At 40.6% G+C, this 22,568-nt stretch overlaps 1 protein-coding gene across 3 annotated transcripts; it reads right to left on the reverse strand.

The window, feature by feature from the left end:
* Positions 1 to 501: 501 nt before the first annotated feature.
* eprs1 (glutamyl-prolyl-tRNA synthetase 1) lies at positions 502 to 22,556 on the reverse strand. Of its 3 annotated transcripts, XM_008404841.3 has the most exons (36): positions 22,423 to 22,556; positions 21,117 to 21,201; positions 20,551 to 20,650; positions 20,315 to 20,471; positions 20,095 to 20,231; positions 19,497 to 19,591; positions 19,279 to 19,405; positions 18,960 to 19,152; positions 18,706 to 18,877; positions 17,653 to 17,886; positions 17,474 to 17,558; positions 16,611 to 16,670; positions 14,766 to 14,786; positions 13,319 to 13,429; positions 12,423 to 12,559; positions 12,129 to 12,336; positions 11,934 to 12,046; positions 11,738 to 11,855; positions 10,693 to 10,884; positions 10,421 to 10,606; positions 9,941 to 10,165; positions 8,949 to 9,197; positions 7,717 to 7,932; positions 7,379 to 7,641; positions 5,954 to 6,005; positions 5,647 to 5,856; positions 5,399 to 5,471; positions 4,628 to 4,707; positions 4,402 to 4,503; positions 4,159 to 4,314; positions 3,401 to 3,598; positions 3,016 to 3,189; positions 2,678 to 2,838; positions 2,425 to 2,503; positions 1,438 to 1,502; positions 502 to 1,340 (listed from the first exon to the last, which is right to left on the reverse strand). In XM_008404841.3, exons 1-36 carry the CDS (start codon positions 22,463 to 22,465, stop codon positions 1,190 to 1,192), a joined length of 5,028 nt encoding a protein of 1,675 aa, XP_008403063.3. In that variant the 5' UTR covers positions 22,466 to 22,556; the 3' UTR covers positions 502 to 1,189. The 3 variants fall into 3 exon arrangements, with proteins under 3 accessions (XP_008403063.3, XP_008403064.3, XP_008403065.3); XM_008404842.3 differs by lacking the exon at positions 14,766 to 14,786; XM_008404843.3 differs by lacking the exon at positions 9,941 to 10,165.
* Between the last annotated feature and the right edge of the window lie 12 nt (positions 22,557 to 22,568).

Below are 22,568 nucleotides of genomic sequence, written 5' to 3' on the forward strand. Positions count from 1 at the left end.
ATTATATTTAAAAAAACATTGCTCTTTAATATTAACGACTTAAAGACATTGATTGATAGATACAGCATTCTTGATCAGGGTGGAGTATTTGCCATGTATAGCCAGACAATTTGTTTTCACATTGTCTAAAACTGAAGGTAGGCTAATGCAAACAAAGCATTCAAACTGCACTTTTACATAGCCAATAAGTCAGAGAAGTTATGTTAAGTGCACACCTAGTAACTTTGTTTTTGTGTAGCCCTGGTTAAGAAGCCATACAGCATTGTCCACATCAAAAAACATCACTGCCACTCAATACATAGCACAAATATTGTACATTTATTTAGATGTTGTATTTTTCAAGATTCAGAACTCTTTTGTTTCCCAACTTAGTGTCATTTTGTACAAGTTTATAATTTCAAAACCTTAGATGATCATAATCAGCTGTTCAATCTGTTTTGGTTTTCTAATACAATCATAGGTCCCATTAAGATGAACCCCAACTCAAACAGCACAGGCCAGTTTGCAGTGGAAATTGGTTTATTGTACAGACTGCAAAGATATTTTGTGGGATAAAAGTGGTAGGCAGCGACATCATTGACTTTACACCATATCGCTATTTCACCATAGTTACACATTCTGTAGGCTTCAGAAGATCACAATGAACCAACACGATAGAACTGGATAAACAACAAAGCTGACACACCTGTGAGAATTACACACCCACCGCAAGTCTTAATACTCACCAAGTTCCTGAGACAGTTCATCTGTGAGTGAGAGTTGGCAGGTTTTTCCTCTGATAGAAGTGGAGAGTAAAATTTCATTGCTACTTGCCATTTATAGTGTTTTCCAGATTTCGAAAAACCCAAACCAAATAGACAGAAAAGTTATGACCAAAACTATGACAATGATTACAGTTTTATTCTAGAAAATACCCCAGAGAGAGCAACCATTCTGCCTGTTAGAAAGCCTGGGCCGTAACCAGGACTGCCTTTGTTTAAAAGGATTATAACCAAATTCTAAGAGTAAACAATTCCTGGACCCCTAATTTCCCTTCGATCATCTCACAACATGTAGAAAAAAAAATAAAATAAACATACATATTTTAAATTTGAAACTCATAAGTCAGCCTCCTCACTTAGGTTAGACGTGTTAGAGAACATGGGGCAGCCCTTTTTCTATCAGGAAGCCATTTTGAAGGAGCAGATGTTTAGTAGCTGCGTCCGAACAAAGTGTAGAACTGTGCGGGCTCCTTGCCGCTGACGCACATCTGACCTGGCTGAAGGGTTTTAATGGGAGAGAAGGGGATGCACAGGCTTTTAGCTCCCATGGACGGAGCTCCGGGCTCCAGGTCCTGGTCCCTGTTGAAAAAATAAATCATAATAATCAGTAAATGATCCAGCAGAAATCGACTAAGTTCTTGTTATAAACAGAATGTTTTAAATATGTCGGCCATACTTGGCAGTGATTTTCTTGATCCAGTCCTCGCACTCAATTCCTCCACAGAAAGGAATCTGAACAATCTATGAAAAAAAACACAGATGTATTCCTGATCGTTTGCTCTGATGTGGGATATACACTATAAACTGGACCGGTTCGAGGACAAAACACTAAAAATCCACCACACAAAAACTAAGACAGCCTTTATTTCAATTACACAGATTAAGGGGTAATTGAGACATTAGGAATGAAAAACATTCATCACATTAAAACAATCAAAACAAATCATCTTAAGGCAAATGACCTGCTCAAATTAAATGCTTAACCACAATACACTGTTGTGGAAATTTCTGTAATCAAATAATGAGAGTCTATTCCAATAATAATTAATCTTGGAGGTTACAAAAAAATCTAAATCTAAAAAAATGTCCTTGCAAAATTTTATGGCATTTAGAATTAGCAAATAGAAATAATTTTCATTACTAACTGATCTATAAAACAAGAAAAGTTTAGCCTGATTTAACGTCACACAGTAAGAAAAGAGACGTTTTCATTAGGTCTATGAAAATATCTGGTTTCAGCTGTAAATAACGTTTTCCAAATCAAGGCATTTAATCAAGCATTAGATCACACTTTATCACAAAACTGCAGAGTCTGAATATCAAGATGTTTACACAGAAATAAAGCACTTTCCAAAGCTTTAAAACGCCTAATGGAAATTCATTCATTTTCAAAGGATTTTAAAATGCTTGTTTTGTAACCTGAAAAAGTAAGGCTGGGGGGGAAGGAAAGGAAAAAAAAAGGAGTGGATAAATGGAAAGACAGACAGATAATGGAAAGACAAATGGAAGGATGGATGGTGAATGGAGGAACCAATGAATGGATAGACAGGAAGTAATATGTGGGAATGCACAGTCTTCTTAGAAAAAGCCTAAGTAGAACCCATTTAGTCCATGAAAGCCGTGGAGCTAAAGCAGAACCTGTGGTACGATCAGAGGGACTCACCTTGCCCTGGTCCAACTCTTTCTGGAACGCCTCCATCGTATCTACAGCCACCATGTGAGACTTCAGGTCGTCTGAAGCTCTGACGGTCACATTAAAGAGATTTTTATGAATATTAACCATCTTCTACTGTTGAAATATTTCACTCCTAGCAGGCCGTTATTCATTTTTTGAGCCCAGGCTAACACCACAACAACACTGTGCCATCATGTTCAGGTGAAAGCTGGACGACGGTGATCCACACCGTGCTGCTTACTTCTTAAACAGGTTGTTCTGGATGTCCTCCAACATGCCCAGCAGTCTTTTCTCCACCTCAGCCTCTGGGATCGTCACCTTGGCGCCCGTGTCTCTCCTCACTGCGACACACTGCTTCTGCTGCAAGTCTTTGGGCCCCACTTCCAGACGGATGGGGACTCCCTACATGAAACAAACAGGAAAAAAAATAAATAAACACTGGCGGAACGTAATTAGAAGTGGCTGACCTTGTAAGATATTCAAGGATTTGATCATTTACACTTTCCAGACTGAATACTTGATTTTATGGGGGGGGGGTTTCCACCTTCAAGTTAAAATCTACACAGAAGGAAGGAAGACCTTTAGCTCCCAGTGGTTGAACTTCCATCCTGGAGAGTAGTTGTCTCGCGTGTCGCTCTTCACCCTGACGCCGGCGTCCAGCAGCCTGCTCAGGTATTTGGAGCACTGAGCCAACAGGGCCTCCTTGTCCTGCTCCGACATGGATGCAGTGATCCCACATGGAATGATGACAACCTGAAAACAGGAGAACATTTAGCATATTTCATTTTAGGAGTCTAAAAAAAGTTGATGTCTTGAGTGCATTTTGTGTCTATGCGAGCGAAGTGGTGCGCTGATGGCAGTTTTCAGGTCGATTCAGATTTTTTTGTTTGTTTGTTCTGATTTGTCTGAACAGTTGCTAAATATGTACATGTCTTGAGTGTGTTTTGTATCTGTGTGAGCGCACCTGCAGGCAGGCCACCCTGGGTGGAAGGACGAGTCCCATGTTGTCCCCGTGAACCATGGTGAGCACACCGATGGTCCTGGTTGTGATGCCCCAGGAGTTCTGGAAGGCCAGCTGCTTCTCGCCCGGCTTCTTGGGGTCCTCGAACGCAATTTCAAACATCTTGGAGAAGTTCTGACCCAGATGGTGGGATGTAGCACCCTGTGGAGATTACAAAAATATTGATAAATACTTTACGATTCTCCGTGGAGAGTTGAAACGGTTTCCAGAATGCATAAATACGCCGTAGGACAGGAATGAACCATGTTTCTGGGAAACGCATTATCCACTCCTGATATTCCCCACTGTGTCCCTGTCAGCATCCTATTCCCATCGTTATTTATTTCCCAGAGACATTCCCCAAGGCAACTGAGGGAATAAACAGCTTAAAATGTTGTCCTTATTCTCCTTATTTCTGTCCTTCCCATCACCCAAAATGTGTCGTATTTATCAATATGATCTTATGAGGCGTTTCCCAAAGCTTATTCAGCTGCCATTAAACTAAAAATGTCATGTATTTGTAATCTGACGTTTGCTGGGAAATGTGTCGTTTTATATTTGTATGAATAATTTTATATTTTCATTCTTAATGAGATGGAGTGAAAGGGTCAGACAGACACCCTGGTGTGTTACCTGATGTTTGACTACATTTTTATTTGTGCTGTACAGAGCGGTTTTGAAAGGTGGCGATCAAATAAGTGCATTATTAATATTATCACTACCTGAATGGCTCGGTGGCTGGCAGAGATGAACGCCTCCACAGTGGTGGTGTAATCTCCTCCGGCAAACTTCTCCTTCTCCGTCTTCCTCCCCTTCACCACTGGGATGGCCATCAGCTCTTCGTACACCCTGGCATACAGATCCAGGATCTGCAAAACCTATACATGGACAACCAAAGACAAAACAAAATCAACCAACCAATCTCTACAGGATGGAGTGGATAAGGAGGTGTGCAGGTGTGGTACCTCCTCGGCTGCCTCCTCTTTTGTGGCAAATGCCGTGTGTCCCTCTTGCCACAGGAACTCTCGTGTCCTGAGGAAGGGCTGCGGGTGTTTGAACTCCCACCTCTGAAATTATGAGACACAATGGAGAGTAAAAAAAAAAAAAAAAAGCAAAGATCTGTGCACTAATCAAGTTGTAAATCTTATGTAAAGAAAGGGAATGGGGGGAGGGTGAATTTTATTTACTAACCACAACGTTACACCACTGGTTGAGTTTGATCGGCAGATCCCTGTGGGACTGGACCCATTTAGCGTAGGCAGGATACATCACTGATATGAAAAAAAACTAAACATAAATCCAGTATCAACACAGCAGCAGGTTCATTAAAAACATGGAACTTTTTCAGAATCAGAAAGTTGTAGATATTTGCAAAATCAGAAAATAACTAATTAAAGGGGCATTATTATGTGTTTTCCAGGCACATAGTGTCATTTTATAGCACAGTAAAATAAAAATGCTCCTCAGCTGCAAAACCTATACATGGACAACCAATGTCCACGTAAAAGCAACACTCCAGGTAGGTTTTTGAATGGAAATGACATTATAACATGATGTAAAGCACAAAAAAGTCAATTTTACATAAATCTGCCCCTTTAAGGATAAACTTATTTTTCAAACACTTGAATAACTTGGGGGAAAATATAACACACAATATATGACAGGATATACAGTAATTTAGAATGTTTGTGTGAAATGAACAAAAATAAAACATTTAGAAACAATGCCTCTCAATTCTAGTTTGTATCTTATTACTGAAATTCATTGGCTCCATCTATTGAATGTTGAGCTATAGTTCAACATAATGCAACAACTTTTCAAGTTCATCTCTCTGGCTTTTATTTGTGTTTATATTCTTCACGTTCTTTCTTTTTTTACTTAAGCTGCATCTATAATTCTGAATTTATTTAATTTACCATAAGACATGTAAATGTAAGTCAAACAGAAGGTGGTTGGACAAACCTGTCTCACTGGTGGGTCTGACAGCGATGGGCTCAGCCAGCTCGGTTTTTCCTGAACGGGTTACCCAGGCAACCTGACAACAACCAACCACAGTGATTACAGGAAAATCAAGCATCATAACTGCTGTGAAGGGGGCAATACAACAATCCTAATCCATGTTAGATTAACCAATCATCTTCACAGAGTCCGTTTCAAGTAAGAATACTGGTTCTACTTCTCATCTCCTCCTCCTCGGCGTGCTGATTTACCTCAGGAGCGAAATCTGCAATGTGAGACTTTTCCTTCTCCAAAGCAGCTTGGGAGACAAACATTGGGAAGTAGCAGTTCTCTACGCCCAACTTCTTAATTTCCCTGTCAAAGAAGTCTTTAATTGCCTCCCAGATGGAGTAGGCCCACGGCCGCAGCACGTAGCAGCCGCTCACGTCGTAATACTCGATCATCTCCGCCTTGGTGATGACCTGACAGGGCAACCAAAAAATAATAAAAAAAAATATATATATATATTTGACTTTTATTCAAGCAGATTGAAAGTAATGTGGAGTGAGAATGACTCACCTGAGAGTACCAATCTGCAAGGTTCTCCTCTTTCTTGGCTTCCAAACCCAACCTGAGACGGGGGGAAAAAAAGCTTTTAAAAAAATTATACACAGTACCTTCTGTCGATTATTACATTTTTAAGGAATAGTTTGTTAGATTAAAGGCTGTGATTATTGGGTTAAACACACACACACACTTTTACATGTGCATTACATTAAGTAACCCCATGATGCACTTTTCAGTCCAGAAAACGATGCCACTCAAAGCAAGTTAGTCATCCGCAGCAAACTGACAAAATAAAACCAGTCTGTCACTTTTTTAGTAGTTTTTGAGGAACAAATTGTTTTTTTTTTTACTTGTCACATCTTAAAAACTTTTTTTTTCATCCTAAAACCGTTACCATCCTCCACCATACTCTCTTGTTCATTAGATTTTATGCTAGGTTTCTTGAAAATATTTCTAAAGAAGCACCACAAAATCAGTGATTTAGATTTTTTTAAATCACAGAAACTGCAAAGTTCTGTAGGAACTGAATTATTAGCATAGCATTTAAAAATATTGCCTCTATAATAATTTTGTCTTTAAATAATAGCGAAACCCACTGTGAAACAGAGTATTCTCTCACACAGTGTGACGTTGCCTCTGCTTATAAGATAAATAATGGCAACTCAAGGTAAGAAGACTGGAAAAATGGAGCTTTGACTGCTGTTGACCATCGTAGTTCCTTAGGAGAAATTGGATTTGTTTGCAGATTGGAACTTAAAAAAAGATGGGAAATCAAAATCTGATCGGTGCGTCTGCACTGAGAAAATCCAGAATTAGTAGTACAGGAAGACAACAAAAGCCTGTAACCTGGAGGCTGACAACAGACAGCAAGCAAGGACGATGCAGGTTTGGACTGAAACTGTTCTGACTCACCACCGACAGAAAATTCCTCCAGAGTGGCTGACTCACAGCGGCGTGCGCTTTTCTCAACAGATCCGTCTTGTGTCATCGTTTCCTCAGTGCCAGCACTGCTCTACAGCAGTGCTCTAAACCCGTCAGAGTCCATTCATACCAACACCATGCTCAGAACCGACAAAGGGACTCAGAATTCAGGCTTTTTATTGGCCGAGACCTTCCAACTTCACCACCACATAATTACAGATAGCCAGAAGAACAAGCAGCTTTGAACTAGCAGTGTGTGCCGACACGTCTGCCGCACGTCCATTTCCCTAAACCACAATGATTTCTGTTGAAAACAGCACCAGTAGATTTGAAAAGTAAAAATAACATTTTGTTCCTCGTTTTCCTAAAAAGTAACATATTTAAACCAGCATGTAGCTAAACTCAGACCAAAGCTCTCCAGTGTGAAGTTCAGGTTTATCTCGAACGCATTTTGAAACCTGAAACAGAAGACGGCTGCTACAGCTTCGCCTTCCTCTGTCGTGGTTGGCCTCTCACCGTGTCTGCTTCTTGGGGCCTTGGCCCTCTCCTCCACCTGCTCCGCCTCCTGACGTCTCCTTTCCTTGACCTCCCTTGTCTCCTTTTCCCTTCTTCCCTCCTCCTCCTCCCTGTTTCTCAGACTTGTTCTCCCTCTCCTTGCGGTTCTTGTCCTCTCCTCCGGTGGCTCCAGCAGCAGCCACCGGTTTGTAGTCCTCTCCGGTCAGAGACTTGTACTTCCCCTTCAGGTCCAGTAGAGTCTTCACGGCTTCATCTACCTGCTCCTAAAATGTGGCAGCAGCGTTACATTTTCTCATTTCCTTTCATTTGACTGTAAAAACAACCGGTGGCTGTCTTACCTTAGCGGCCTTCTCCGTCTTCAGCTTCCTCACCAGCTCCCCCTGCTGGGCCACCTGTGCGTAGAGTTCCTGAGCCTGTGGTGGCGTGCTGGACTGGGCACCGGTCTGAGCCGGGCCGGCTGGGGCCTGTAGGCCCTGCTTGTACTCCTGTCCAGTCTGCTGCTTGTACTCTGCCTTCAGAGCCAGCAGCTGCTTCACAGCAGCGTCCACCTGATCCTGATGAAACATCACAGGCTTTTCAGTGCCGTCCAAACTTCTAGCAACTTGGGTCAAAGTCGACTCGACATTTCTCGAGGGCCAAAAAAAAATTAAAGACTACAATTACAAGAAACTTTCATTTGAATTTTTGTCCTGAAATATTTAAACAAATAAAATATTTTCTTAGGAAGAAATTAATATGTAAATCATTGTAGATCCAAAAGTTATACTTTTTTTTGTGCATTTTGGGATTAGTCTATTCTCACAAAAAAATCCCCCACATGATTCAGGTCACTCTTTATTTGTTTATAGTACTAAAAGATGAATACTTTGTGTTGTTTCTAATGTTTTTATGAGAGGATTTTAATTTTGTGGGTCGCAGTTTTCGCCTGACTGGAAAAAAGTTTCAATCTGCATCTACCAGATGTACTAAAAAAAAATCTATTCTGTAAAAAGAAAAAAAGGCACCTACTAAGTACCTTTTGTTAACCAATTAATTGGATAATCCAAAAAATACACAGATTATCTCTTCACTGTATTGATGTTAAGTCAAGCAGAAAGGCCTGAGATTTTAAATGTTTTTTTAGCTGCAGATGAATCTGTTGCTACAAATGATGAAGCATACACCAATGAAATGTTATTGTATTTTAAGCAATAATTTTTAATTTATTTGTATCTTTTAATGCATTTCTAATATTCTGATAGACTTAAGTGAGAATTCTGCAGAATGTCTCAGGTTTTTTTTATTCAATTAATCGATTAGTGATCTTAATTAATCATTAGTTGCAGCCCTAGACTTAAATAAAATAATGCAAAAAAAAAAAGAAAAAAAAAATCATGCCACAACTTTATGTATTTATTTCTCAACATTTTTAAAAGCATGCATCGTTTTCTTTCTCTTCTAGTTCTTCATCACTTCGTCTTGGTCATTGCTTATCAAATAAAATCTTCACTGATTTAAGTTTGTGGATCCGACGTCACAAAATGTAAAACAGTTCAAGCATTACTGTCGATTAAAGGAGGGTGAATCTTACTTTGGGGGCTTTTTCAGTCTTCAGCTTCCTGACCAGCTCTCCTTGTTCAGCTACCTTCCCATAGAGGCCAGCGGCGGGAGCGGGGCTGATGCTGTTCCGGGTCGGGGCAGTGGTCTTCTGGGTCGGGGCAGCAGTCTTCTGGGCGGGGCTAGGGGGGTGGCCTGCTCCTGGATTGTAGTCCTGTCCTGTGGCCTGTTTGTACTCTTCTTTCAGGGCGAGCAGCTGCTTCACCGCTGCATCAATCTTGTCCTGCAGCAACGCCAACGAGCAAACTTCAGTTCCACATATTTCTCCGTCTCAAACTGAGTGCCTGGTTCAGGGACATTATTTGAAAACTGATCCTTCCTGAGTTGTTATTCATTACAATTGAGTTTCTACAACCAATTCATACCAAATATCGTGATAAGGCACTTTATCAACAGGCATACATGTGCATTAGAACTCATTTACATACGTTGTCCAGCTAACTGGTGATAAATTTGCACTTAGATGCAAAAAGCTAGCTAGCAAGGGCATATTATCAGATATTTAGTGGCAGCTTTAACTGCCTCGAGAAAAAGTCCTGCGAGAAAAAAACTACTTACATGAGAATCTAAGATTAAATAGCCCTGTCACAACAAAAGTTAGGGTCTGTCATTACCGTATTTAAGGCCAACTTACATTCCCGTAATGGATTTAAGACATTTTAAGGATGCACCGACTCCCTGTGTTACACATTTGTATCCATTGGAACTGGGACTTTATTAAGATGAAGCAAAAACCTGAACATACTAAAAACAAAGCCGCTTCTCATGAGAAACTGTAATGATAGACATTTATTCTTTCATCCCAGCTTAGAAGTTATAGAATCAACTTTTGACAGCATGAACGCATGGATTGCTGATTCTGCCTGTAAAAAACTTATGTTTGTTTTTGTTCCTATGGAAACGTCTCTGAAGCATGCTTTATGCATGTTATTTTGATACAGAATTCAGTACTGTCTCTCTGAATACCTTGGGGGCCTTTTCAGACTTCAGTTTCCTCACAACTTCCCCCTGAAGTGCGACACGCTTATACAGGCCAGTAGAAGAGGAGGAAGAAGAAGAGGAGAAGGAAGTCACAGTGGTGGTGGCAGAGGAAGTGGGCGCGCCCATTCCTGGTTTGTAATCCTGACCAGTGATCGCTTTGAACTCCGCCTTGAGAGCCAGGAGCTGCTTCACTGCAGCATCAATCTGGTCCTGGTACCATCAGTAAAGGGATTTAGAGTTATGGCTGTTCATGACTCAACTTCACTCTCATGCAAACGCGACAGAGAGATGAACGGCGACGGAAGTGATGAGGAACGAGCAGAAAAAGACGAAACCAGTGACTGGATGGCTGAACATGCAATGAGGAAAACGTAGAACAAATCTGTCTGGGTGGAATAAATGACCGGTGGTGTGAGCGGTGACAGACAGACAGATGATCGTGGGTTAATAATTAACGTTTTGTACCTTCGGTGCTTTCTCTGCTTTCAGTTTCCTCACCAGCTCCCCCTGCTGGGAAACACGGGTGTATGGACAGGCGGTGGACTCTGACGCTGGTGCCGTTGGGGCAGATGCAGCGGGTGTGGCTGGAGCAGAGGTGGGCGGAGCCATGCCTGTCTTGTAGTCTACACCAGTCTGCTGTTTAAACTGAGCCTGCAACAGAGTTGGTTAAAAAGTTGAGATGTAGCCATTTTATCTGACTCCATCACTTCCAGTTCTTTCAGGCAAAGCAGGAATACCTTCAGAGAGAGGAGCTGCTGGACGGCCTTATCGACTTCCTCTTTGGAGGCTTTGGCAGCCTTTAGGTTGCGGACAGCTTCACCTTGAGCTACGGCGCTTGAGAAAAGGTCAGCTGCTGCTGCTGAGGCTGAGGCGGGGGTCGGAGAAGGAGCAGAGACAGAGCTGGAAGGAGCTTTGGTAACCTTAGCAGGCTAAGAAATCAAGAGAAAAACAGGAAATTAATTCACCATACTTTTTTCAGAGAAATTATGGAGGTTCTGTTTTTTTGTACTTGTCCAAATTGGTCAGACGACATGTTTAAAAAAAAGCCCAGCATAGAAATTACATATTTTTATGAACTCAAGAAGCCCGATGAATGAATGAATAAAAAAAAGAAAAAATCAGTTTTCTGACACATTAACAGATTCAGAGCTTCAAAGGTCTGAGTGTCGCCTGTGGCATGAAGTGGAAGTGAGGCTACATTTTCATCACTGACCGATCTGAACAACAATACACATCATTTGTATATACACGCCATTTTATCTATATTTATTCATGTACGTCTTTCTGCTTCACTTCTTACTCGTTTTAAAAAAAACATGCAGAATAACAAAAAGTGAGAAGTCTAATCGTTTTAAATGTTTAATACACATGTACATGTTCAATATGCCTATTTCTAAGAACTGCACAGTATTTCTTGTTAGAATATTGTACAGTATACCATTACTATTGTTACAGTAATCTTGTTCTTGTTTTTATTTCTTTAAAACACTAAACTTTTTGCGTGAATTTTTCAGTGACGTTACAACTGAATTTCCTCTTTGCGGGAAAATAAAGGCTGTTTGTTCTTTTCTATTCTACAGTTTCATTTCACAATCTTCACTCAGAGTGACGTCAAAGATATGTGAATGACATCTATGAGCTTCAGTCTTTCCTGCTTATCCAGCCTTGGAAGAACTGGTTGGTCCAGCTTTGCAAAGTTCCTGCTAGTACCTGGCTTTTCTTCCCTACACATCAAGCAGAGTTTAAATGAAAACCTGAAGATTCTTCTCCTAAAACACTCACTGTGTTGCTGGAGGCCTGGCTCTTGCTTTTGTCCTTTGACCCGGCCGTCGGCATCTCCTTGGTGTGTCCATCAGGGATGTAGAAGAGAACACAAGGACTCTCCTTGCAGCTGTTGGGACTTTAAACAGAAACACAGTCGTCTCCCCAAAAGAACAGCGGGATGTCATAGCAGTGTGGCAAAGTAATGATCCTTTACCTGATTGGCTCGTACGGCTGATCGCAGATGTAGAAGCCCCGCCTCTGGAGTTGGATGATGTCTCCTTTCTTCAGGCTCTTCAGACACGGATCTCCCAGCATCTTCTCCTCCAGCTGAGAGAGAGAGAGGCGGTCAAGAAGAAGAGCTTGCAAAAACGGAAACAGAAACTGGGAACTCCATACACAGCACACCCACCTTGCTGTTTTTGTTGATGTACTCTTTGAAGTCGTCGTCTTTGGTGATGACGGCCTTAGTGATGAGAGGCTGGTAGTTGATGCAGATGACGGGCAGCAGAGGGGCACTGCTGGTTTCAGCCAGCCAGGTGATCTTGGTCGTCTTCTTGTAGTCCTTGTTGTCCAGGTCCAGGCGAGCCTCAATGGACGCCACCTTACTGTCCAGCGCTCTGAGTGACGGGAGAGGAGGTGAGGACAAGGACACACAGCTTTCATGCATGGATACGCAGGGTTAACGTGAACCAGCCGGACGTACTTGTTGATCTTAGTGATGATGAGGTTGCCCCAGTTGATGAAAGTGACCGTCTCTCCTTCTGTCAAAGTCTCGGCGTCTGCTCCTTCAATCAGAACATGAGGTCCGTACCAAACTTCCTTCAAGCCGACCTCTTCGTTCTGTAGGCAGGGTTAATATTGAACTCGGTGAGGTTTGCTGTAAGTCAGTGTACGCCTTAAATAGTCAAGTACTGAACTGAAAATAATTGGCTAAAAGTCCTGTCCAAAAAGGTTAAAAAAAAACAACCTAAAAACTACAAATTAGGACTGGGTGATATGGACATAGAATTTTATCATAGTATTTTGTGGTACTGATAAATATGATTATAGAAACTATCTATTGCTTATTTTTTTTAGATAACTGCATGGCGCAGCAAGTACTGATCATGAAAAGTAGTTCATTTTGAAATGCAAAGCAATTACATTTAATCATATTTTCAAATTCACTGATATTTGTTGATGCTCCCAATATATAGTAAAAATAAATAGTAAAAAATACTGTCAGCTTTGCTTTTTGTAAATCATTAATTAAAGTTTATTGACAACAATAAATCAAAATTCATATTATGACAAGACATTTTTTGCAATAATTATAAATGCCTTATATGACTACACATATCAAATAATATTCAAATCTGAATGCAGGTAAATAGGTGGGCAGCCATTACAATTTTCTGACCGATCAATAATCTTTAAAAAAAAACCAGATCTGCCAGCTCCAACCGATACAGATTATTTTTTTGTGTGTGTGAAATGTTGCCATATTTTACAACAACATTGCTAAGCAAGACCTTTGCAGATGTGCATAAGACTGGTTTTTATGTATATATTGGACGATTCCTCATCTCCCAGGAAGATTAAGGACATAAACCTACTAACCTTGGGATGTTTGGCCACCTCCTGCATCTCCTCTGTTGCCTCTGGGACTGAAACCGGAACCACATAGGAGCTGGACAGAGCTGTGTACCTGGGAGCTACAGGGTCAATAACCTGACATGGCAACACAGAGAAGAGATTCACAGGTCAGTAAGAGCCACATGAACATACTGACATTAAAAAATATCTGACAAACAAAAAGGGCAAAGAAGCAAATAGTGGAACTTAAAGCTTATTTGTAAAATAAACCCAAAGAAAGCCTGACAAGCTCAGAAAGAAACAAATGCAGAGTGTGAGCAACAAAACAGAAAAATAAAGAAAAACTGATTTCATGAGTGGATCATGTTCACCTAAGTGTCAGTTCAAATTTTTCCATTTAACCAGCCTGTTTACAAACAGCCAACAATCTAGCTGTAACAATGTGTCAGACACACCACGCGACAAAGAAGCTGAAGCAATCTTAATGAAAAAGACGCTAAAGAAGCAGAATCAGACTATCGCAACTGATTCTTCATCTCTGGTGTTTAAGATTTGACCTACCAAGACCAATTTTAGCCAATTTTGGATATTATAGTTAAAGTAATCTTTTACTCAAACTTTTAAGTAAAGAAAACATAATTTAAAATTTAAAAGTTAATTGCCCTTAGAATCTTGTATTAGCAAAGTTAGTACTTAGATCTGTTAGCAAATGGCGCAGTTAGCATTTCCAAACCCTTCACTCCATTCAACCTCCTTTGTAACTCCTGAAGGCTCAGTCTCTGTTGTCAGAGCAAAGATGGCTAACTCAAAATCTTCAGTCAGTAACAACTTCCACATTGAAGAGGTTCATTGTCAATATAATTTAGGACCACTAGGGTGTAGTGTTTTTTTCTCCCCACAGGTCAGGGTCAATCAACGGAGAAAAATCAATCCAAGACGCTGGCTGTTTTCAGAAAGGACAAACTTCAAACAGGCCATTAAATGAATGTTTCCTTTACATTATCCAACAAAATCATTTAAAAAGTTCTAACTATTTTTTTGCCATTTTCTGTCATAATAAAAAGCTAAAGTATTTCATATCTCAACATTGTTCGTACCTTAATTTCCTTGCAATTTTAATAAATAGCTCAAAGATGAGTAGGCAGGATCTTAGAATGTAGTAAAATGTGCTTTGTTGCATGGTAAATATGTCAAAGGTTGTTTCCAAACAGCTGAGAACAAAGGGTGAAAGATGAACAATGGATGGGGAGAACGACAAAGGGATGAATGGGTTGGGAGGCCATTTAGTTTAACTGAAACAAACAATAAACCTGTAAATAACTGTTACTATTAATCTCTAGGAGGAGCTCATAACATGAATCTATCGTTTTGCTTGTGTTGGTTTGGCTGGTGAACGACTGCAGCGCATGACAGAAGCAGGGTGGGTCAGAATGAGGAAGAGGAGGAAGAGGAGGACGTGGTGGAGGAGTACCTTCAGACAGCTAACGGGCAGCTTGGAAACAGAAGAGTGAGATGTTTGTTGAATGTCAGGTACAAAGAGGGAGGAACAGAGAAAGGAAAAGAGGCAGACACATTGGCACATAATGTACTTTTCACTTGGTTTTGCGGGTTCCTGTTTTTGTTTTCTGGATTTTGTGCCTTTTACTCCTCTTCAAACATCATTGAAAAAAAGAAAAAAGAAAACACTGATGTTGATGAAGCTTTTCATTTCTCCTCAGCAACACGACAGCAAATTGTCAAAGTAAAATAATTTGAAAAAACCCCCGACAAGAGCAGCCAGAGCGTATGGTACAAACTAAAAGATAGAAAGCGGCTGAGGTGAAGAGTAAAATAATATCAGCTGAGCAACAAAAATCCCAGAGAAACAGACATAGAACTCCAAAAAACACACCAGCAAGAGGCGGCGGACTGCCACTGGAGCTGAATGATAACAGGAACCCTCAGGGCCACATTATTACAACGGCGATCACAATTATCTCATATTTACCACACGACTCTCTAAAATTTACACATTGGGATAAAAAAAACTCCAACTAAAACCAGAGCATTCCCTCCCACCGTCACCATGTGCTTGGTTAAGATGAGGGATTCCTTCAGGGTCAGTGATTTAATGAAGTTGGTTGAGTTTTCCCAGGTTTTAATTACATCGCGCTGCATTTTAATGGATCTGAATCTGAAATGATTGGATTATACTGTATGACATGACTTTAATTGGATCTGATGTTTCTGTAAAGTCTTTTGAGATGCAGTTTGTAGCAAATTAACACTTTAATAAATAATATGAATGGAACTGAAGTGAAAATATGAAGAGTCCCAACAGAAAAGCAGATTTCTGAAGGTGTGTTTTGCATTTTGCAACCTTTTGTTTTAGCATCAACCGTCTGGACAGTGCAGAGGTGGAGCATGTGGACCAGACATGATGCGTTTAGCCGGGTGTATGAGTTTATTTTAAGCAATCTATGCTGGAATAAAACCTCCATCTTTACAATAAGTAGAGCTTTGTGTTTGCGGTGTGCGTTCAGAATTTTTACGTAATTTTATTAAAACTGAGCTTAAAATTTATCAGTAGAAATTTTTTAAAGGCACAGCGCCCTTTTTTTCTACCCGGTTTTAAGATCATGCTGCAAGTGCTAACAAAGGAAAGCAACACGGTTAAAAATATTTAAGATGATGTGTGAAGTGAAATGATGCAGATGATATTGCACATAAAAGAGATGAGGAAGAGAATGAGGGGCAGGCAGGGGAAAAAAGATATAGAGGTAGCTGAAAGCATGAAACAGAAAAAGCAGCTAGAAGCCATGCTGGTTGTAAGACATAAGGAGATGATTTATGGAGAGTAAAGGCCAAGGCTGTCAGATCCAGGTACGTTTATGGTTTGTGCACAAACCTGACTGAATGTTCGTCTCTTAAAAATAACATTTTTCTTACACGCAGGCTAATAAGTGATGAGCAAACAGGCTGCGTGGTAGTTTCAGTTTAGCTTTTAACATCAGCTTGCTTCATCATAATGCAAAAAAGGTTGCCATGTTCACAAAAAGGACAGTAATTGAAATTTTATTTAGCTAAAGCGTCTGGATTTCACCATATCAGTAATAAGTTTTACTCAAATATACCAGCCAATGACAAACTGAAGGACTGACAAACTACAACCAGCAGCAAACAGTCCATCTATTAATACATGATCATAATAATGACAGACAAATAACTTTGCTAGTGTAATTATGGGAGTCTGTTTTCAGTATTTGTTTGAGGCGATGTGGAAAAGCTGAACTGGCTTCAACATAAACTAAGATAAGATGTATATGAATATAAATACCTTCTTATTGAAGGACCAGATCTTGTCCCACTCCATGTTCACCACTGACCTCGACCCACCCTGAGGACAAAAGATGAGGGAAAACATTCTGATTGGTCAATTTATATAACAATGTTAAGTGAATAATATTTCCCTCTACTCTTTGACATAAGATGCTACAGCTAGTTTTCAAAAGGCTTCAGCATTTCTTCTCTCACACAGCAGCATGACATTACCTCACTTCCTATATAAATAATTAATGACCACTCAAGGATCAGGAAAGCGAAACCTAATGCTACTAATATAATATAATATAATATAATATAATATAATATAATATAATATAATATATAGATGTTATTGACTAATCAAACTTTCTGGTTTTTAAGATTTAATTTTGGGAAAATTTAGATTTTTTTTTCACCAAAGAACTCTTCCGGGTTTCCATAGTTCAGAGTGATGTTAACCCACCACAATCATGTTTTACAGCTTCTATTTATTTCCACTTTGAATCCAAGTTAACTCTCAGTAGGAATGGTTGAAATAAAATCTAATTTTTTAAGATATTCTTTTGTAATTTGTATTCTGGCTTTCAGACCTTTTCAGAGGTAGATAAGATCAGTGGATAAGATTAGATTTACATGTAAATATTGGCCAATCGCAGCGTTTCTAAAAGTAAGGATTTATCAGTGAACCCCTACATATTAGAGTTCAGAAAGAGAACTTAGAACGGGATAAAATTAGTATCTGCAGTTCAAAACTTTACAAACTGGTGGCCATTAAACCACAATCAATACTTTTAGAAACGCATCAGTAATGTCTTAGGATCTGGCCTTCTAAGCTATGATGAAGCAGTCTCTCTCTTCAGTAACAGCTGGACATACCTGGGCTGCTATGAACTGCTTCAGACCGTCCACAGTCATTCCTCTCCTCAACACTCCTCTCACAGTAGGGAAGCGAGGATCGTCCCTGGAAAACAAGATGGCACAAAGGTTAAAAACAACTACAGAAATAGAGGGAAAACAGCACACAGGTCCTGATATATTAACCAGAATAAGCTTACCACCCGTCCACATATCCCTGGTCAACAAACCAGGTGAGTTTCCGTTTGGACAGCACTGTGTTATTGAGATTGAGCCTGGCGTACTCCCAGACGTAGGGCTTCCTGATGCCCAGAGCTTCGATAAACCAGTAGAATTGCTCGTCACGGTCGTGATACTCGGTGGTCCTGAGAGCATGAGTGACCCCCTCCAGACTGTCCACAATGGGGCAGGCAAAGTCATACGTTGGGTAGACTCTGGAAGAAAAGGGAAGCAGGAGTGACTGCTTGATGAATATGTTGAAACAAATGCTTAAAGATGCAATACGAGCATCTGGAGTATCTGGAGGTTTCAGCAAGACTTTTTAAGACCTATTTAATGCCACCTTGAAGCAAATTAACCAAAAAAACTAGCAAGCATAGCAAAGACTGAAATTTCTGGGATCTGTTTGTGGCTTTTATGCTTCTCACACTGCTTTTGGCTCTCTCATACTGCCAAACTTTAAATATTTTTTTCCTTCCCAGAATGCACCTTGCCTCGTATGGGTAGCAACAGATGTGAGCCAGCGGCGAAGATGAACGTCAAAAGTCGATAAATTTGCACTTTCCAGAAGATGTTTTTGCTAGCAAGATGCAAAAGACGCTAGTTAGCTAGCAAGGGTATATTAGCAGCTAGTTAGCGGAAGCCTCAACCACCTCATGTCGCAATGATATCTGTGAGCTACGCAAACTTTTGCCTGACAGAAAATTACCACGAGAAAAAAGAGCTACATATGACATTAAATAGCCCTGCCATGACAACATTTAAAACCCGTGCTGAGGCCAACTCAGAATTTTTTCATGTATTTAAGATATTTTAAGGCCTTGATTTTAGATATTTGACTTTCAGGCTTTTCAAGGATGCATGGACACCCTGTCCTTTTTTGTTTGTTTTTTAAAGCCATCTATAAGCTTCTTTTATTTATTTCTGAAGTTTGCTTGTTTTGTACAACATATATTATTTAGTATTCATAATGTGAATCTGTGCAAAAAGTAGCTAAAAAGTCAAAACCGGTTTCTCAAACGAAAGACACATACTTGTAGGTAGTTCCGGTGCGCGGGTGGGGGGCGTTCTTGCAGCGGTACAGGGTGGGGTCTCTCAAGCAGCCGTTGTTGGAGCTCATGTCGATCTTGGCTCTCATGCAGCAGCTCTGACCGTACTCTGTCCCGGCCTTCATTTCAGCCCACATCTTCATGTTCTGCTCCACAGCTGCGAGTGGACAAGCAACATGCCAGTTAGTTTGCGAGCTTTTTGATTTGAAACAACTCAGCGATAGCTCCGCACGCCGTACTGTTGTTTCTGCACCGGGACTCAGTGCGCTGCTCCCTCTCCTGCTTCATCTGCTCAGGAGGGGTGTCATCGATGTAGGCTTTGCCCTCGGCAAGCAGCTTCTCTGCCAGCCGCATGATGATGGGAAAATGGTCGCTAGTGTAGGTGAACTGGTCTGGATGGATCTGGAGCATGGCGACGTCTTCCAGGATAACCTGAGGTGAAGTACCAAGACAGAGCACAGAGGTAAATCCTCTGCTTTGCTATGAAACTTATTGTACACACTGATTAGATACAATGTCACTAATTCTCAATCGTTTCGCATTCTGACAGTACCAGACCTTCTCAAAGTCCTCCTTCTCCTTCTCCGGGTTGGTGTCGTCGAAGCGCATGATGAGCTTCCCTTTAAATGTCACCTGGTAGTGCTGGTTCAGCAGGGCTGCTTTGGCGTGGCCGATGTGCAGGTACCTGCTCACAGAGAGACACCGAGGCAGTTCAACTTAGGAGACGTGGAAATCAACCTTCATCAGAACAGAGCAGATTAAAAGTGCAGCCCTACCCGCTCGCCTCCGGAGGGAATCGAACTACCACCTTCCCCATTTCAGCTCCAGGCAAATCCACAAACTTCCCAACATCCTGCTTCTTCTCACCTGACTGGAACATGTTAATTAAAGATAAATTACCCATTAGAACCAGTCAGAACAAATGGAATCATCATAATTTGCTTTGTTGGTTTCTGCACTGCAAAAGTCACAAAATCTTACCAAGAATTTTTAGTCTGGTTTCTAGTGAAAATATCTTAGTACAGTTAAATAAAACAGAATTAACCCACAAGTAACTTTTCAGCAAGTTGTAGGATCTTTTTTGAGCTGCACTGGCAGACTACTTCATTTATAACAAGACATTTTTCCCATTTTAAAAGTGAAAACATCTTGCTGTGGAACTAATACTTTTAAAATCAACATTAAGGAATAATTTACTTAAAACAAACTCCTATATCACCTTCAAAGGTTACTTGTAAGTTAGTACAGTTGAAATAAGACAAAACTAAGACCAAAAAACACTTGGTGAGATTTTGTGTATTTGCAGTGTGTGCAAGGGTAAAACCTGAAAGCATAACCAATTCATGGTTAAGAGAGAACAGAAATAAGTCTTACATTGGAGTTGTTCTTCACAGGTTTCTTGCTGGCGTACTTGCTGCCCACAGAAGAGAAGGGAACCTGCGAGTTCAGGAAGAAGAACCAGCGTCTGACGTGAGGGAAAGCTTTGCTCTGACTTGGCCAACTGCTCTGATCTACGGAGAAAAGAAATTCACAAGCTGAGCTGCTGCAGTATACATGTATAATGGGGAAAAGACAAAACCTGGATGTCAGCTACCTTTCAGAGCGGCCCACACAGACAGATCAGCCAGGGTGAGGGCGTGTCCGACCAGGAAGGTCCGCAAAGACAGGGCCTTGTCCAGGTCGCCCAGCGCCAGCGTCAGGTCAGGCTGATCGCACAGCCGGCGAGCGCTGAACTCCAGCCAATGGTCAACCTAAAGCCACCAATCACATTAAAAGGTCGTCAATCCAGAGTGAGTGTAAAACACCTCCACCCAGTCTGAATGTACCGACCTCAGTCTGCTCCATCATGTTGCCTCCGTAGAGGCCGAGGGCGGGAGCCACCCGGGCCAGGTAGCGGCTGATGGAGTTGGTGTCGCTGAACTGGACTGAACTAGAGAAAAAAAGAAAGACATATAGATTTTGTGGCTTAAAAGTACAATCTCTGTTTTGGTTTTTTTAAGGTACAAATAACAGAAAATATCTTGTAAAAAAATGACTTATTTCAATAATTCCTGACCTGAAATCAAAGTTGAAATAAAGAGAAGAAATAAAACAGACTTGTCAAACAAGATGGTAATTCTAGGGTAGATTATCATCACTCTGAAAACCCAAGTAGTGCATTGGTGAAAAAAAACTCCAGATTGTTCAAAAATTAAATCTTCAAAAAAAGAAAATTTCATTAGTTGATCAAATCAGTTCATTGGCTGTTCTGTCAAATCATACCTGTTCGGATAGAGTGCTTTAAAATTATATCCGTACAGTTTAAACTTTACCACAGGGGTAGGAATATTTTTTATGTGTTTGTTACCAAGTTTCCATAAAGAACAATCATAAAACAGATCAAACATGTCACTTACTCTGAGATGTGAAGGCTGTTGTCTTTCCCTTCCTCCACAGACACCTGCACAGTGTCCTTCACATGCTCTGCAGTCAAAAGCGCTCCTGTAGAACCAGTAATTTTTTTATTATTATTATTTTCTCTCTGCAAAACAAGAGTCTCACTTCATAAATGATATCAGAAACAATAATCTGGATCTGGAGTTAAACCTGTAGCTCTTTGGGCCTTCTACAAAATGACAAAGAACCAACTAAACTTTTAAAAACATAGATATAATGGAAAGAACCCACGCATTCATAAGGAGAACCTTAGGTCGGGATTCAAACCTAGAAATCTTCTTGCTGCAAAGAACCAGTGCTACCAGTCTAATTATATTTTATCTTTTTCTGTCATCTCTGGATATCAAAGATGTTTTTGTAACTCTAGACAGAAAGTTTTTCTAGTTCCCAGAAACAGAGATGGCATCAGATAAAAAAACAAAAACGAAAGTTCAACAAATATGCAGACCAGTCACACGTTTCAGTGTGCTTGCATCAGCCTGCTGTATTCCCTCTGAGGTACAAAAGAGGGCGCTGTTTGACCTACTGACTTGGATAGTCACTACAGTAGATTATCCAAGTGCAACACTGGATTAACCACTGGAATTGTAATATCAAGTAGAAAGAATCAAGTACAATGTGACAAAGAAGGCTAACAGATTATCTAAACAGGAAATCAAGGCATATACAATAACTATGACTTCAGAGCCACTTCAAGGCTCAGAGTGACAATCCGACACTCGATGTGTGCCACAGTAAAATCTGTGTTTACTGATGTGTTACTTTCAAGTTCAAAGAGCTGATTACATTAAATAACAAAATGACATGTGGAGCTACAATGACTGTGTGTGTATAATGTGTAACGTTACACATTATACACACATAGATATAATTTTAGGACAGGGGAAAATTACAGGAACCGTCTACATCTGTGGCTTTTTAGACCGCCACGACTACAAGTTAGCTGCCGTGGCGGAGCTCCTGCAGACCGACTAGATGAGCGGAGGTGAACAGGATATAATAGGATACATCATGGACACTCATTACCAATTTACACACTTTTTTCTGATATAGTCGGAAACTTTTTACTGATTTATTTTTATTTTATATTGTACGATTTAAGTCATTTCATGTCGCTCCAAAAATAAGCATAACACGAATATAAATACAGAGGAAAAATTAGAGCAGTGTTTTGTTTTGCTAGCTGCTGAGCTGTCACCCGGGGCGCGTGCAGGTTCACGGGCTTATTGAAGCTGGGATAACAAACAGACCGCAGCTGGAGCTCACCTAGAGGCGGGTTGTTGCTGTTAATGGTCAGGTTTAACGCCATACTGCCGGATTCTTCCTGTGCGCAGCCTGTATTGTCTTCACAGTGATGAACAGAAACCAGAGAAAGCAAAAGACATACAGGAGCCTTTCTCCACACGCCACAC

The sequence above is a fragment of the Poecilia reticulata genome, chromosome 3 (genome assembly GCF_904066995.2).
Source record: "Poecilia reticulata chromosome 3, P_reticulata-male-v2, whole genome shotgun sequence".
NCBI lineage: Eukaryota > Metazoa > Chordata > Actinopteri > Cyprinodontiformes > Poeciliidae > Poecilia > Poecilia reticulata.